Source organism: Anopheles moucheti, chromosome 2 (genome assembly GCF_943734755.1).
Source record: "Anopheles moucheti chromosome 2, idAnoMoucSN_F20_07, whole genome shotgun sequence".
Classification (NCBI taxonomy): domain Eukaryota; kingdom Metazoa; phylum Arthropoda; class Insecta; order Diptera; family Culicidae; genus Anopheles; species Anopheles moucheti.
In genome coordinates, this window is record NC_069140.1 from 29,641,885 (window position 1) to 29,656,770 (window position 14,886).

Below are 14,886 nucleotides of genomic sequence, written 5' to 3' on the forward strand. Positions count from 1 at the left end.
TTACATACAAATGGGATTAAATATAAATTTAACATGTTTGTATTGTTTAACATGTATTGTAAAAATTGGAGCAATTGGATAAATTACAGATGACTGCTTGATTTGGTGACTGGGTGATCCTGTCAAAGGACAGTTTCGTCAAAAAGAACAATTTTGACATTTTCGTTAAAACATGATCCCGCTTGACATTTGTTTCGTAGATCTCTTTGTAGCAGCATTTCATTTAGTGGAAATAACGTGATTTCTGTACGGCAAATTTCCAACAGCTCAAAATGTACGCCCCACAACAGCCAATTCTGATTCTCAGTAAGTAAATCGTGCCGTTTATCGTGTGAACGATCGAGAAAATGATTGTTGGTACCATTGCAGGCAAAAATACGAAGCGAGAGAGCGGCCGAAAGGTGCAGTTGGAGAACATCAATGCCGGCAAAGTGAGTCACTGTGTGTGTGGATGCGTGTGTGTACTCACCCGTGTGTGAGGTGCACACATGGGGTTAACCACGAGTTTGAATTAATTGCGTTTGTGTGTGGGTGTTTTTGGTATCCTTCCGTAGACCATAGCTGACCTCATCCGCACATGCCTGGGCCCACAAGCCATGATGAAAATGCTGATGGATCCGATGGGAGGCATCGTGATGACAAACGATGGTAATGCCATCCTACGTGAAATCACCGTGCAACATCCGGCGGCCAAGAGCATGATCGAAATTGCTCGCACGCAGGACGAGGAGGTTGGTGACGGTACCACGTCCGTAATTGTGTTGGCCGGTGAGATGCTGTCAGTGGCCGAACAGTTCCTTCAGCAGCAGATTCACCCGACGGTCATCATTCGGGCGTACCGGGAGGCGCTCGAGGACATGGTGCGCATCCTGCAGGAAGAGGTCAGCATTGAGCTGGACCGCAGCGACAAGAAGCGGTTGTCGGAGGTGGTAAAGTCTTGCGTTGGCACAAAGTTCGTCGGGCGCTGGTCGGATTTGGCGGTGCGTATTGCTCTGGATGCGGTCGAGACGGTGACACTGACGGAGAACGGGCGCACGGAAATTGACATCAAAAAGTACGCCAAGGTAGAGAAAATCCCGGGCGGATCGATTGATGACTCGTGCGTGCTGCGTGGAATCATGCTGAACAAGGATGTGACGCATCCGAAGATGCGCCGGTACATCGAGAAGCCACGTATCGTTCTGTTGGATTGCCCGCTGGAGTACAAGAAGGGTGAAAGCCAGACGAACGTGGAAATTATAGGCGATCAGGACTTTACGAAGCTGCTACAGATCGAGGAGGAGCACGTGTCCCGTCTTTGCGAGGAGATTATTGCCGTGAAACCGGATGTAGTGTTCACGGAGAAGGGTGTTTCCGACCTGGCACAACACTTCCTGATGAAGGCGGGCATTACGGCTATTCGGCGACTGCGCAAAACGGACAACAATCGGCTGGCTCGTGCCTGCGGTGCAACGATCGTGAACCGCACGGAAGAATTGACGGAGAAGGACGTCGGCACTGGGGCCGGACTGTTCGAGATCAAGAAGATGGGCGACGAGTACTTCTGTTTCGTGACGGAGTGTGAGGATCCGAAGGCGTGCACGATTCTGCTCCGTGGTGCGTCCAAGGACGTGCTGAACGAGACGGAACGCAATCTGCAGGATGCGCTGCACGTCGCACGCAACTTGATGCTCGATCCAAAGCTGCTGCCCGGTGGAGGTGCAGTAGAGATGGCCGTCTCGCAGGCCCTGACCAACAAACAGATCCAGGGACCGTACCGCGCCGTTGCTCAGGCCCTGGAAATCATCCCCCGTACACTAACCCAAAACTGTGGTGGTAATACGATCCGTACACTGACTGCACTGCGAGCGAAACACGCATCACACCCGGCCACCGAAGGCCCTTGCACTTGGGGAATTGATGGTGAAACTGGGCAGCTGGTGGACATGAAGGAGAAAAACATCTGGGAACCGTTGTCGGTGAAGTTGCAGGTGTACAAGACGGCCGTTGAGACGGCAATTCTTTTGCTGCGCATCGATGACATTGTGTCCGGATCGAAGAAGAAGAGTGACGATGGCTCCGGCCCTTCGCCAGCTGCTGCTGCCGCCGGTATGGGAGGAGAGTAAACAGTGGTCGCGTGTTGTTTCGTGGCCACTCTAATGTTCCACTCGCTTAATTTCCTTCACCAAGCCTTTTTTTTAGTATTGAGCGATGCGGATCTACGCTACGCGCGGACAGTTGGTGGTGTTTTGCTTGTTCTTAAACGCCCCGTACTATACAACCTTACACGTTCCAGGTCTGTGGCCTGTTGCATTTTTTGTCAATGCCTAACATTTAACACACAACCAAACATCTTTAGCACACGCACGCATCGTTCTTTCATTTTGTCCCTTCGTATAACGTCACCGTCATCCTTTCCTGGTTCGTCTTTATATTACCATTGTTTGCCTAACAAGTACGGTCGCGATCGATGTTGACGATCACAGGGGAATCCTCATACATATATGATTACTTATCCTTTGAGGAGCACATATTGCGATCGGGTATGATGTAGCACGTCGTAAAATAAAATATTCATTAAAAACAGGTTCTTGAAAAATATTTTCCGTTCATTGTGAAAGAAAAAAGCAGTTGATCTTACGTGATCGTTTACGTTTTTCTCCATTGATTCCAGTTTGTCCGGTGACTTCTGGACACACGAGCCTTAGTTCCGAGGGTGGACTTTCTGCGCATAAAATGTACGAGAAACCACTCTTTTTGTCGCTGGTCTCCTGATGGCTAAGACCTGTGCCCTAGCTCCAGATCATCCATTCTATTAATGCGTTGGAATCCCTATCGATTGAAGCAAAATGTTGCAGTGTATCCGTGGATGAAGTAATATAAGCAATTCTGATGATTCCGGATGCTTTTTTCGAACGTATTTAATTAATTGTGTCTTTGGCTGTCTTACTTACCCGTACAAAAAAGTGATATATTGATGCCCGGAACAATGGAGATTTTTTCCTAAAAGAACTTAGTCCATTGGACATAGAAGCAGAAACATTCTAAATGAGATGGACAGCAAAACAAGAAACCTTCATATTTCTCACACTCCCCGTCAGCGGATTCGAAATCCCATAGAAACGAGCCGTTTTCCGATTCCTGATACCAAGAGAGCATCCAAACCAAGAGGTAACATTAATTCCCCTCCAGCGTGCACACAGCTGTTCCGCTCTCGCATGATATCATTGAGCGTGATACGAAATCCCATAGAAACGAGCCGTTTTCAGATTTGCGCTACCAAGAGAGCATCCAAACCAAGAGATAACATTAATTCCCCTCCATCACAGCTGTTCCGCTCTCGCATGTTATCATTGAGCGTGACAGACGATCTCCCACTACATCAGTGTTATCATTATCCCACACTATCAAATACTTGAAAATGATCGCTAGTGTAAATGAAATAGACAACAAAACAAGAATCCTTCAGCTCTCTCACACACCCCGTCAGCTGATACGAAATTCCATACAAACACAACAACTTTTGTTTTCCTTCTCTTCTTTATTTTCAACGCATCAATAATAATAATAATTCATAATCATATCAATGTAGTGTTACTTAAATGTGAAATTATCGTTATAAGAGCTGTCTAATTAACACCATGCAATCTGTTGTCTTTCTTTAGAGCGATAGTGACCCCTTTTAAAACGCAGTCCGATCGAACGAGCGCGCTGCATCCGTATCAGAGGCCATTTATTATGACTGAGTTAACTGTCTTTGAATGCCGTAGGACGCCGAACACGGGGACAAACCTAAACCCTTTACATTCGTCCACATTACAATAGAGGCAGAGAACAGAAGATTAAAATCGTTTACTAGAGCATTTAGGTTATTTTATACTGTAAAATCAAGTCCATGTTATCGTCCGTTTAGTTACATTTGCCGGTATGAGGAATTGTTCTGTGCAAAACGATATACACAGTATGGGCAGACATGGGGGAATGGCGATATTAGGAGATTAGGGCATTTTCATCCGATGGTAGTAACTTCCGTTTTTCGTTTCAAAATTTTATACCAAAATTGTTTTGTGCCAATTGATTGCAGTCGTAGACAAAACTAAAGCTTTACTTTGTCCAGAAAACGTTTCACATGCTACAGTTGCCATTTCGCACGAATAAGCGTGCCATTCGACACGCTGTATTGAATGTTTCCTTCTGGATTGTGGTTTCTATTGTAGTTTACTGATAATATGGCGATTTGGCTCCATTTCGAAACTAACCGTGCGTTTATTACGTTGACAACCGAAAAGGGGACACTTCGCTAATAGGAAATAATAATTGTAGTCCCCTTTTCCGTACTTCGCCTTTCCACATTCCCCTCCACCTCAACCGTTCATCAATTCAGTCCTTCGTATTGTGCTTTTGCAAAGCGATCTGTTTTGTTGGGTCTCTTCTTATTTTCCCTCCCTTTATTTATATTTTTATTCCTTGCTCCTGAATACGTCCTGCTGTACACATCTGTTCGCTCATCCAACACACGCACTGCCAATTCGTGTACGAATGGCAGAAGAGAAGCCAAATCACAGGAATGAATTGTGACGCAACTAGCGATAAAGCGGCAGCGCATTGCTTGCTGTTACCGTATGATACCTGTTCCGCAGGGGGTAACTAAGCCTGTTTGCTTTGCTTCTTAAACACACAAACCTATTAACACACAGCACACACACACACATTCTTCCCACAGCCCACAGTTGAACACATTCTTTCCGGTATGCCACCGGATTGCATTTCAAAAACCTGCCCCGATTGAAGCCGTTGGCCATCTGCTTTGTTAAAGAAAATCAATTACTGTTTTATTAACCGAACGGAGAAAATATCGTTGCTATCTTTATGCAGCAGCACAACGCTCATTCGCTTTACTGCTTTTTCACCCAATGAGCGCATTAAATGGCAACCGCTAAGTAAAATTAGATAACAGGCATAAAACGATATTGCTAACATGATGCGGAGAAGAAAGAAAAAATAAAAGAAAAGGGAACTGCCAACACGGATTTCCGGCTCTCTTCGCTTTCTTACTTCCCCCAAACCGTTATATAGAATGAAAGTCCTTGTGGTGGTGTTCCTTACCTAACCCACACTCACTGTCCTGTTGTTAACACATAAGTTAACATAAGTTGTTAACTTGATGCACATAAAGCATGTAGTGAATTAAAGCAAAGTTGGACCAAATCGTACGCGAAACTCCTAGGTCTACATACAGGCTTTCATACAGTTTATCTAGAGGACTGCATCGGGAGGATCCCGATGATACCCCTTACCCTTTAGCTTGAAAGTGTATTTCCGGCTTTGAATCCAGGTACGGACAGTTCCAACAGGCTACCAACATGTTCGAGGTTATTGGCAGCCTCGATGGAAGCAATTTAAGTCAAATCGGCTAGTGTGAGGGGTCGCTCCCCCTATGGTACCGTACCGATACAACGCTCAATTAAGTGAGGTCTTCTATAGTCCACAAGCTGTAGAACATTAGGTGACAAAGTTCTAATCACTTTTCGCACTTTGTGAGCAATGTTACGGTCTTACATAGTGTCTATCTCGATTGCTTTTTGCGAGCATGAGTTTGGGCAACGGAGAGGCCCATTCCGTACAGGATTTGTAGCATCGCTCCCCAGGAGTCCATCCACAGTCCAGCCTCACGCAATGTGGGTATGCAAGTGGGCATTTCAGTACCACGTCACCGGAGCAGATGACACCATATCAAGAGGTTCAGCGTCTAATTCGTCAAGTCCGTAACCGAGTCGTTCCTGCCAGCCAAAAATCCGTCCAAACGACATCCAAACATCAGGGAGATCTACGTAAACCTAACCCATTGGCGGCTCAACCACCAGCTAGAGACACTTCTGTACACTTTGGAGGCTAGTGTGAAGAAGAATTCTAGCCTTCTTCACACTTCTTCTATTTTCTGATTCTCTTGACGGCCTTCTTGTCCTACTAACACCCGTGTGGTTCAGTTACCTTTCAAAACTTAGAGCAAAAATTGGAACACAACACGCAAGCAAACCAATGCAACAGTCTAAAAAAGAACTTATAATACATATTTTAACACTTCTCTCTCTTCCTGGTACTACTACTACAGCCTGGTGGTACTACAACCTCGGAAGGGGTACCATTTTTATCTCTCCTTGACCTTTGAGAAGAGTCAGTCCCGCGTACAGGAAAACTATCCTATCCTACACTTGAAAGTGGGTCAAGTGTTGCATTCCAACAAGTTTTCACCTCAGAAAACGGTTATTTCAACAGACATTGTGCATAATTCTAGACCATGGTAGAATTGAATGTTGAGGTTGCTAAAAAGGTAAATATTAATTCTCCGCCTTCGCCTAAACAGAAGGAACTGAAAGAAATGTATACAGCAGTTCCCGGTGAGCACCAAATACGTCTCGTTACACAGATCAGACCTCAGGACAGCAAAGTTTAAGTAACAAAATTCTTCCTCATCATCTTCGCGCCTCGCGTGTTTCTATACTCCCTTACCTCACGGAAAATCGTTCCTAAAGCAACAGCTCCCTTCGGGAAAGATTATGCGCATGGGCGCGTGTCTGTTTGTGTGTATGTGTGTTGTGTTTGCGGCGAGGACTTTTTGGTTAATCTAACTCTAGCGTGTAATCAATGGTACCGTCTTCGTCCCGCTGGCTGTTGCTCGGTTGCGAACCGTTTGAACCGCCACTGGTTGATGCACCGCCCACGCCTGTATTGTTGCGACTGGTGGTAGATACATCACCGTTGGTGGTGGTTCCGGTACCAGCACCGGAATTGGCACCACTGCCGGAAGCCGTTGGTGGTAGACTAGATGATACGGATGATGCAGTAGCCGCCAGAGGTTGCGCCATCTCGAACAGCAGATTTGTCATCGCAGGCCCTGAAAGGGTAGGAAGCAGATCATCTATGAATGGTTGTGTGAAGAACTTATCCGCTGCGTACGGTGCGCTGCTGGATCGACGACATTGGAAGTTGGGTTTTGGGCGACATACGTATTGTGAAGGTTAGAAAATTGGAATTCTGCCGCCCCGAGTCGGACTGCGGCTGCGATGCTTGCTGATGTGGCTGCGAACTATCACTGTGTGATTGGGCGCTGTCCTGCGACTGTGATTGCGCGCCACCATGTGAATCTTCCGGTGTAAGACTATTTCGACAGATAGGACACGTACCGTGTAGTTCCAACCACGGAATGATGCATGGATCGTGATAAACGTGCTGCAAAGACAGAGAAGCCAAAGTGTAATTACTGCCAGAATCATAACCGCGTACGACTGTGGAGGTTTTGGGCTTACCAAACAAGGTAATTTTCGGACCGATTCGCCAACAACAAAATCTTCAAAGCAAACCGAACACTGTAGCTTCTTTTCCACCTGTTCCTCGTTGATGGTGACGGTCGGTATCTGCGCGATTCGCTCCTTTTCCAGCGGAGGCGGACCCGTATTGTCCATTTGGTTGAGCAGCTGTGTAACGATGGTGTCGATGCCTTCGCGTCCCCAAGCATAGTCTCCCGGATTGCCCATAAAGAACATCGGGCCACTGGCACCGGCACCAGATGCACCGCCCGACACCGATATCAGAATTTCGCGCAGAATTTGATCTACGTGGTTTATGTTTTGAACCCCTCGTCTACGACTACCCCGTCTACCGGTGTAACGCATGGATGGACGAGTATCACCACTACCCGCACTACTGCTTCCTGCTGCGCCATCGCCCATTTCGCCACCAGCTGTTCCCGATGCAAGCGGAACACCAGACGACGGACCACTGCTACCATCCATAGGAATGTCGTCTATAAACATAGCAGGTTCACCACCTCCCGCACCAGCTCCGCTCGCCGATTCACCATCCTGGCCGTCAGAACGACGAAAGAACGGCGACAAAATAGAGTTTGTAAAAATTTCTCCGGCTAATCTTATTGCCTGCTGGCAGGGGAAAGAACAAACAAACGTTACAAATATATTTCAATATACAAACAACACTTTTGCATACCTCATTGCTAAACTGCGGATTGTCGTAATCGCTTGATGGTTGTTCTGTATCTTGTCCTGCTGCTGATCCAGCTGCTCCGCCCCGTTCCGCTGCCGGAAGCTCTTCAATGAATCCTTCCAGACAGTGTGGGCATGTGAATTCCTGTGGCATTTTGAGCAAGAAAATTGCATTGCTGTTGACCATACGTATTACCTAGACAGACCCTCAGCTCTTACCGATGAGACACGATCGATTTCGATGGCGCACGAGTGACAGTAGAAGCGGGAAGGCGGGGCCGCCGCATTCTCTACCAAAGCTTCCATCGTTCCAACAAACCGGTCACTGTACAGACACTCTTGCACACTGATCCTTCGTTGTTTTTTTCTAACGACGTCGTCACGGAAACAGTATTCTTTCAGAACAGCCCAGCTGCTACACTGCTCCGTGGAAAGTTCCTTCCGCCCACACCGAAACCAATGCGTAAAATCACAAACCAAATATAGGATACTACAAAAAAGAGACGATTCAATCACGCTCTTATTACAAATGGGACGAGTTTACTTCATGCCTACCGCTTGTTTGCTGGCAGAATCGATTCCGGTCACTTGCCAAATCGGAAGCAACCACAGCAGCCCAACGATGGGAGAAATGTTTCGCTACTTGCCTACCCCAGATTTCGTTCGATCACGAATGTGTCGCTCGAGAGAACTATTTCGTCATCCTGCTTATGATAAGCGCATTCGAGCGCTGTTCACACTAGGCAAAGGAACGCGTTTCACTTCCTGCGTGTAGAATTACCTCAGAAAATGGACAAATTGTCGTGTAAATTTTAGGAATTTTCTACGAAGAAAAAAGAGCAAGTGATATCTATGACAAATACAGAATTGTCAGAATGGTTCCACTGTCAAGGTGCGGTTATAGCAGGGGGTTCAGTTCGCCGATGGATGCGCAACCAAGCGTGACCTTGAATTTGAATTCGTGATTGCAACCACACGTTTGCCAATATTTCTCACAAGTTATGAAATACAAAATTAACTCTATTACAGTGCTCTTCCTAAGGTGTAGATGGAACAAATTATTGAATATCCATGCTGTAACAATAGCTACGACAGCTCACTGCATCTTATCATCCGTTGAGAAAAGACGAGTTCGAGGAAAAGATGAATCGCGTAGATATGTTGAGATAAACTCAGCAACTTAAAGCCTAGCCACAATTAAACAATCATAATTTCGAGATTGAATAGAAATTGTCTGAAGAAAGGAACTGAACAAGATGGTTTGTTCAGTTTGGCTGGATTCATTTGAGCGGCAAGTAACGAAATATAGAACGAAAGATAAAGGAAAATGACTTTTATTTATTGCCTTAAATGTACGACCCAAAAATGGCCCAATCGTATGTTAAGATCCTGCAAAGACCCCTCCTAAAATACTTACGTATTCTTTCCATAGTTGTGATCTTTGTTTCGTTCTTAGTTTCAGTTTAAAGTTTTATTTTTCATAGAAACTTGTGACAAATACAAGGAAGAATAACATTTCCGAACGTGGGTATCAATAAATATACTCGTTCCCTGCCCCGATCCTTATACATGATCTCCGTGGAGTAGAGAGTGAGAGACAAACAACAATTCCACTGGCTTAATATAGTCTAATGTCTTGGTTTTCCAGCTTCCATGCATCCAGCATGCGTTTCCCCTTTTGTGCTAGCGATCCTGTACAATATCCAACCGACATTTGCCTTTCCCATATGCAGGTTATTGTATAAGCCACGCGCTACCTTATTTTCCCTCCCACGGTTAACTATACGTTATCTTTTGTGATCCCTTGTTCCCATAATGCGCAGTTATATGTATTAGTCGTGCCATGGAAGCTTTTACTTCTTCGGCGTGCAGAGTCTGCAAAGTCTACTTTATCCCTTAGTGTGCGACAGTAAAACGAAAAAAAAACAACTCGTCTGGTGGAAGTAAACAGATTCTTGTTTGGAGGAGTTACCTTCCCTACTTGCAGCACGGAAACCCATGATGAATAGTTTGTGGTAGTAATCTATACCGGGTAACCGGGGTTCTATGGGAGAGAGTAAGTTTCAATATCTTCCGGAATTAGATTCATCGTTCCTTTATCTTTCAGGGCGTCAGGACACCAACATAATATCCATTTGCTTTCCATGTTATAATTAAGCGTAGCTTGCTGTATCTGTATCTATGGACAATAATTATAAAATAATTTATTTGGTATCTGATTGGATCGTGCAAACCTTTGCAGTTTTTGCGATCCACTGCCACGAAAGTGTGTTCTACTCTGTATTAACCAGAATGTTCTGGCGATTACGATCGAAATTCAACTGCTTATGCTAGCGGCTAACTGTACTGTAACGCCAAATCTGTAACAACGAAGCAATAGCATGCAGTTGCCTGGAAGGAGGAGTCCTTATGTCCATTGCAAATCTGCTTCCCACACTGTGTTTCACCCTGCGAGTCCTGTATGGGACCGTTCTTCTTTGTCACACTGCACAACAATGTAAACAAAGGTTTGGATTAACAAAAATGGAAACTAACCAATAGTTATATATTCGCCGTGCACTCATTCTCACACGTGACCTTCAGCCGAGGATCTAATCTGTTCTAGAGCATTAAATTAGTGTACTAGTAACATGTAACAATAGCCACGTAAACCTAGCCTAGAAATTATGGGTTTGAAAATACTAATCTTGCTTCCGAGGTGCAAGTTCCTTTACGAACTCGCATTGACGACAGGTAAACGAATCAATGTCCTTAAAGAATGTTCCTTCTTCTTGAACCAGTAGCAGCGCTAACAACTATCATCTGTTTTCGACGCCTTGCATCAAGCCGTGACCGATTTTATCGATGGTTGATTGTCCTGGAACTCGACGTAACCGGACTCGTCGCTAAATTCGGAATCCGAATCGATCGCCTGCAGATGATTGATCAGCTCGGTGTTGACTGCGGCCACGGTTGACTTTAGGCGCATCTGGCGCACCTTCGGCTTGGTTGTCTGGTGGTGAGATTCGTCGTCCCGTTGCGCTTCGACAATTGAACTGTTTAACGAGTCCAGAGGAGAATCGATTGGCTCACTAGCTCCGGTTGCACTTCCAGCCATCGTCATGGGCATAAGAAAGCTTGACTTTACGCCAGGTGCTGGGAAGGTGATACTGCGCTTGAAGATCAATTCCGGTGAGGCTGTGACGCTGCCTGCGTCTTGTGCCACTTGATGACCGGTACGTTCCCCGAGCGGCACATGGATCACTTGGTTTTCAGCCAACTGTTCAAAGCTTCGCACTCGCTCCAGCACCGATCCTGGTTTCCCAAGGGAAACGACTGTGACATTCCGTCCCGTAATCAATCCATTACCACTTGCACCCGAGTCGTCCGTGTTGGTCGTAACCGTGCTGGACGTTTCGCATCCGCTCGATATGGAACCTTCGTCACTGTCCGGATGGGTTGCTCCGCCGGCCGCTTGCAACTTGCTCGTCACACACAGCAGCGACGGTGGTGCCGTGTCGTCTTCGGCGTGTAGACAATCCGAATGTCGGAGCCGTTCGTCGGAAAGGCGACGGTGGGAAACGGACGACGATGCGGCTGATTCTGCAGCCGTGCGAAGCATTTCCAGCACCTCGTCCTGGTTGAAGAACACGTCATCCGTTTCCAGGTCCACGTCCCGATCTTTAAGCTCCCGGGTTCGCGCTTCCGGTGCATCCGATTCGCTAACCACTCCCGGAAGCGAGTAATTGTCCAAGTCGTCCAAACTGAGCGCTAGTCGCTGCGTGTCTTCCAACGTTACTGGGAGGCTACCATGGTGCTGGCTGAGGTCATGCATGCTGCAAACGGTGTTCGGGTTAAGCTTCATGTCAAAGTACGAGATCAGTTCCGTTGAGAGCGGTTCGCTCGAGTTGTAATTATAGTGCGCTAGAAACGATTCAAAGTCATCCTCCGACGAATCGGAGTTGTGGGATAACTTTGAAGCTTTTCCCATCTTAGAACTGGGCTTCGGTTCCGTCTGTGCCAAGCCGGCCTCAGGATGCGGTTCCCCGTTTTCCCTCTCCAAATCATGCTCATCCTCTTCACCATCCTCCTGGCTGATGGTGTCGAGGATGGAGTCGACCGATTTGTTCATCGGACTAATGTGCACGATGTTCTCGTTCTTGAGCGGTACACGTGCCTCCACGTCCTTCGGCGACTTGAACGAATTCCGCAACCGTGACCGTCGTATCGAATGCCCCCGACGACAACGCCGCCGTCCAAGGGTGGTCGAGGGGAACAGCGCATCCTCCCGGCAGCACGCTTCCAACACCGTACTGCCACCGTTGCTGGTTCCAGCTTTAGAGGTACGCACACCCACCGCTCCTTCTACCTCTTTTCCTTCGTTTTCTTCTTCGTCCTCTTCGCCAATCATCTCCTCGATGGCCATCAGCTTCGGGGCGGATTTGGAGCGTTCGAGCGGTGGCCGATAGTTGTTAGCACCGACACTCAACATAATCTTCCTTCGCGGCATGCTCGGATTGTCGTACACACTGTTTGCCAGACTGAGGCGTGCATTCTGGCGGTTTAGTTTGTCGCGTTTAAATTCGCGCAGGGCTTTGGCTAGGTTTTCCTAAAAAGAAACGAGATTGACCCGAGTCAGGTTAGCTGATGGGCGAACGGGGCACGACGGAAGCACCGGCCACTTACCTTCAGGACAGTGCTGATCTCCTGGGCGATCGTTTCTTTGGAACAAATGACCGCGTGACAGCGGAACTCATGCTTTAACTTGCGGCCTTCATGCCGGTAAATCCAGCAGAACACCCGGGGATAGTTCTTTGGCGAGCTGCAGTAGGTGATCCGATGCGACCAGTACTCGGTAAGGCCGTGCTGGCGGGTGGTCGCCTTCAGACCGGATGGGCACAGGCATAGCTTCATCATCACGTCCGGTTTGCTGTTTTGGGTGTAGTTACGCCACAGGGTAGCCAGTGGTTTCTCCACGCATCCATCACCTGTAGGAAAGGAAAAAAATGCGCACAAATTGAGCAATTAGAAAAAGCACAAACAAATCTGCAACACAATCCGCTAGCTGTGTCTGAAATCATACATTCATGCTTCTCAAAAAAGAACCTTGAAATTGTTGTCCCCCCGAAAATTGGTCAGTGCGCTGCTTGTGGCAAACAATTGAACGCATTGTGGAAACATTACAACACGCCCTTCCCCTTCCGCACTCAGAAAGGCTAGGCAGTGACACCTCCACCGAAAGGGAGTTGCGTGTGGTTTGTGCGTTCCTCTTAGACCTTGAAGTTCTAAATTTGTGGAATATTTTAAAAGCCACAAATAACAGCAACGCCTTACAAAACGTGACAACGCGTGTCCCCGTGCGCGAGGGCGTCACCGCCAGCTGTCTTATGCAATTGCCTGCAAGCCGAACTCTGCGTGTCGTCCGGTTCGATAGCAAACGATTGGAAATCGTTGTCTGCCTCCAAAGACCATCAGCTGATGGGTGGTGGTTGTTGTACTTTTCCATCGGCCGTTCCAGCGGGTGGGGTTGCACATTGCTGAGCTATTATGGCATTCGTTCCCCCGCTCCCACGGCACCAATAACCTTCCACTAGGGTCTAGGTTGTGCTGTATCCGTTTTGCTGATGATACGTGTGGTGTGCGGGTGATGGCCATTTACTCGCACGCACCTGCACGATGAAAAGAAAGCTTGGGAATTTGTCGGACAGGTGAAAAGTAACAGACTTTGAGCGGAAGTACTGATTGATAAAATGCTTTCAAAGTTTGACGACAATATCGAATAAGGGTATCCAACATACACCTTCCCTTTCCCTGGGTGTTCCCTTACTCCAGAACAGTTCCAAACTTCCGGAAGTTCATGTAAATCCACACAGCCACGTGAAATGATTTCTAGTTGTGGTATTTGTGGGAGTGCCCGAATTTAAACCGTGCAAGGTTGGGCGGCAAATGTACAACGAACCACACGGTGCGATGCATTGTGGTGATGCATTTTACAGCCCCATTTGATGATAATGCTTCCCGAAGGGACACAGACACAACAGCGGCGAGCCATAATGGAACAAAAAAACTCCACCCACTCGGCCAGCGTCGTCGAAGCGTTTGCGGTTGCTAATAAGGTCACCCCGTGGAGCGGAAGTGCAGGGCAGCATGGTTTGTGGCTGTTATTGGAATGGTACATTCTAGCCGTAAATGGTAAAATATGGCAGATAATTCTCGCCCAAACGATCATTCACGGCGATGGGTTTTGAGTGACAGGGGAATGCATTTTTTGTTGTTGTTGATGCACCATTATTCCAATGAGGAAATTAATACTGAGAAGTAATTTGTTTGCTAGTGTTGATTTTAATTGTCAGTGACTGGAGTTTTTTTGTTGTAGATGATTGACGCAACAATGATAGATTGCGGTTTTGTTGAGCAGATGTGAAGTTAGAAGTGTCAGAAGCCATCGAAAGATATGGGATTATATATTGAAATAGTAGTATTTAAATTTTACATTTGAGAAACATTTTACCATAATACATTAACACGTTCCAATAGGCAATAGAATAAACAAAGCATTATTAGCGGAAGCTGTTGCGACCATAATCGGAACCCGGTTCGTCACTACCGAACCGCTACCAAATGTATGCGAATTGAGCGCTAATTGTCTGCGTCAGTTCTAGCCGCCTTTTTCGCCTTCCGCCGATAGCGGCCATTATGTCTGGCAATAAATTAAGGCCACCTGATCGATCGGTCGCCAAAACCCCGGTCCCGGTGTTACAAAAACGAGCTCGCGCGAAACGAACGGAACAAAAACCCGGCGACACCTAGTGTGCGTATACCGCCAGCGATATCACCCCGTCAAGGTCAGTAATGGCTTATGGAGGAGCATTGTCCAGACGCTCGTATCTCATCATCCGGCGTCTTTCATATGACCCGCGAATCATAT

At 46.9% G+C, this 14,886-nt stretch overlaps 3 protein-coding genes across 4 annotated transcripts in view; 1 reads left to right on the forward strand and 2 right to left on the reverse strand.

Annotated features, from left to right (window-relative positions):
- The first annotated feature begins 195 nt into the window (after nt 1-195).
- On the forward strand, nt 196-2,559 carry LOC128309475 (T-complex protein 1 subunit gamma). Its single transcript, XM_053045875.1, has 3 exons — nt 196-306; nt 370-431; nt 555-2,559. Exons 1-3 carry the CDS (start codon nt 273-275, stop codon nt 2,103-2,105), a joined length of 1,647 nt encoding a protein of 548 aa, XP_052901835.1. The 5' UTR covers nt 196-272; the 3' UTR covers nt 2,106-2,559.
- A 961-nt stretch (nt 2,560-3,520) lies between these two features.
- LOC128297598 (E3 ubiquitin-protein ligase Iruka) lies at nt 3,521-8,690 on the reverse strand. 2 transcript variants are annotated; one of them, XM_053033274.1, is made up of 6 exons: nt 8,535-8,690; nt 8,199-8,469; nt 7,984-8,124; nt 7,287-7,913; nt 6,987-7,209; nt 3,521-6,898 (listed from the first exon to the last, which is right to left on the reverse strand). In XM_053033274.1, exons 2-6 carry the CDS (start codon nt 8,283-8,285, stop codon nt 6,600-6,602), a joined length of 1,377 nt encoding a protein of 458 aa, XP_052889234.1. In that variant the 5' UTR covers nt 8,286-8,469; nt 8,535-8,690; the 3' UTR covers nt 3,521-6,599. The 2 variants fall into 2 exon arrangements, with proteins under 2 accessions (XP_052889234.1, XP_052889233.1); XM_053033273.1 differs by having other exon boundaries at nt 7,287-7,916.
- A 747-nt stretch (nt 8,691-9,437) lies between these two features.
- Nucleotides 9,438-14,886, reverse strand: part of LOC128305590 (uncharacterized) — a 29,370-nt gene continuing 23,921 nt past the window's right edge. The window contains exons 2-3 of the mRNA XM_053043117.1: nt 12,645-12,946; nt 9,438-12,567 (exon numbers count right to left, since the gene is read on the reverse strand). Of these exons, the coding sequence (XP_052899077.1) occupies nt 10,801-12,567; nt 12,645-12,946 (2,069 nt within the window). The 3' untranslated portion in view covers nt 9,438-10,800. The remainder of the gene's footprint in view (nt 12,568-12,644; nt 12,947-14,886) is intronic.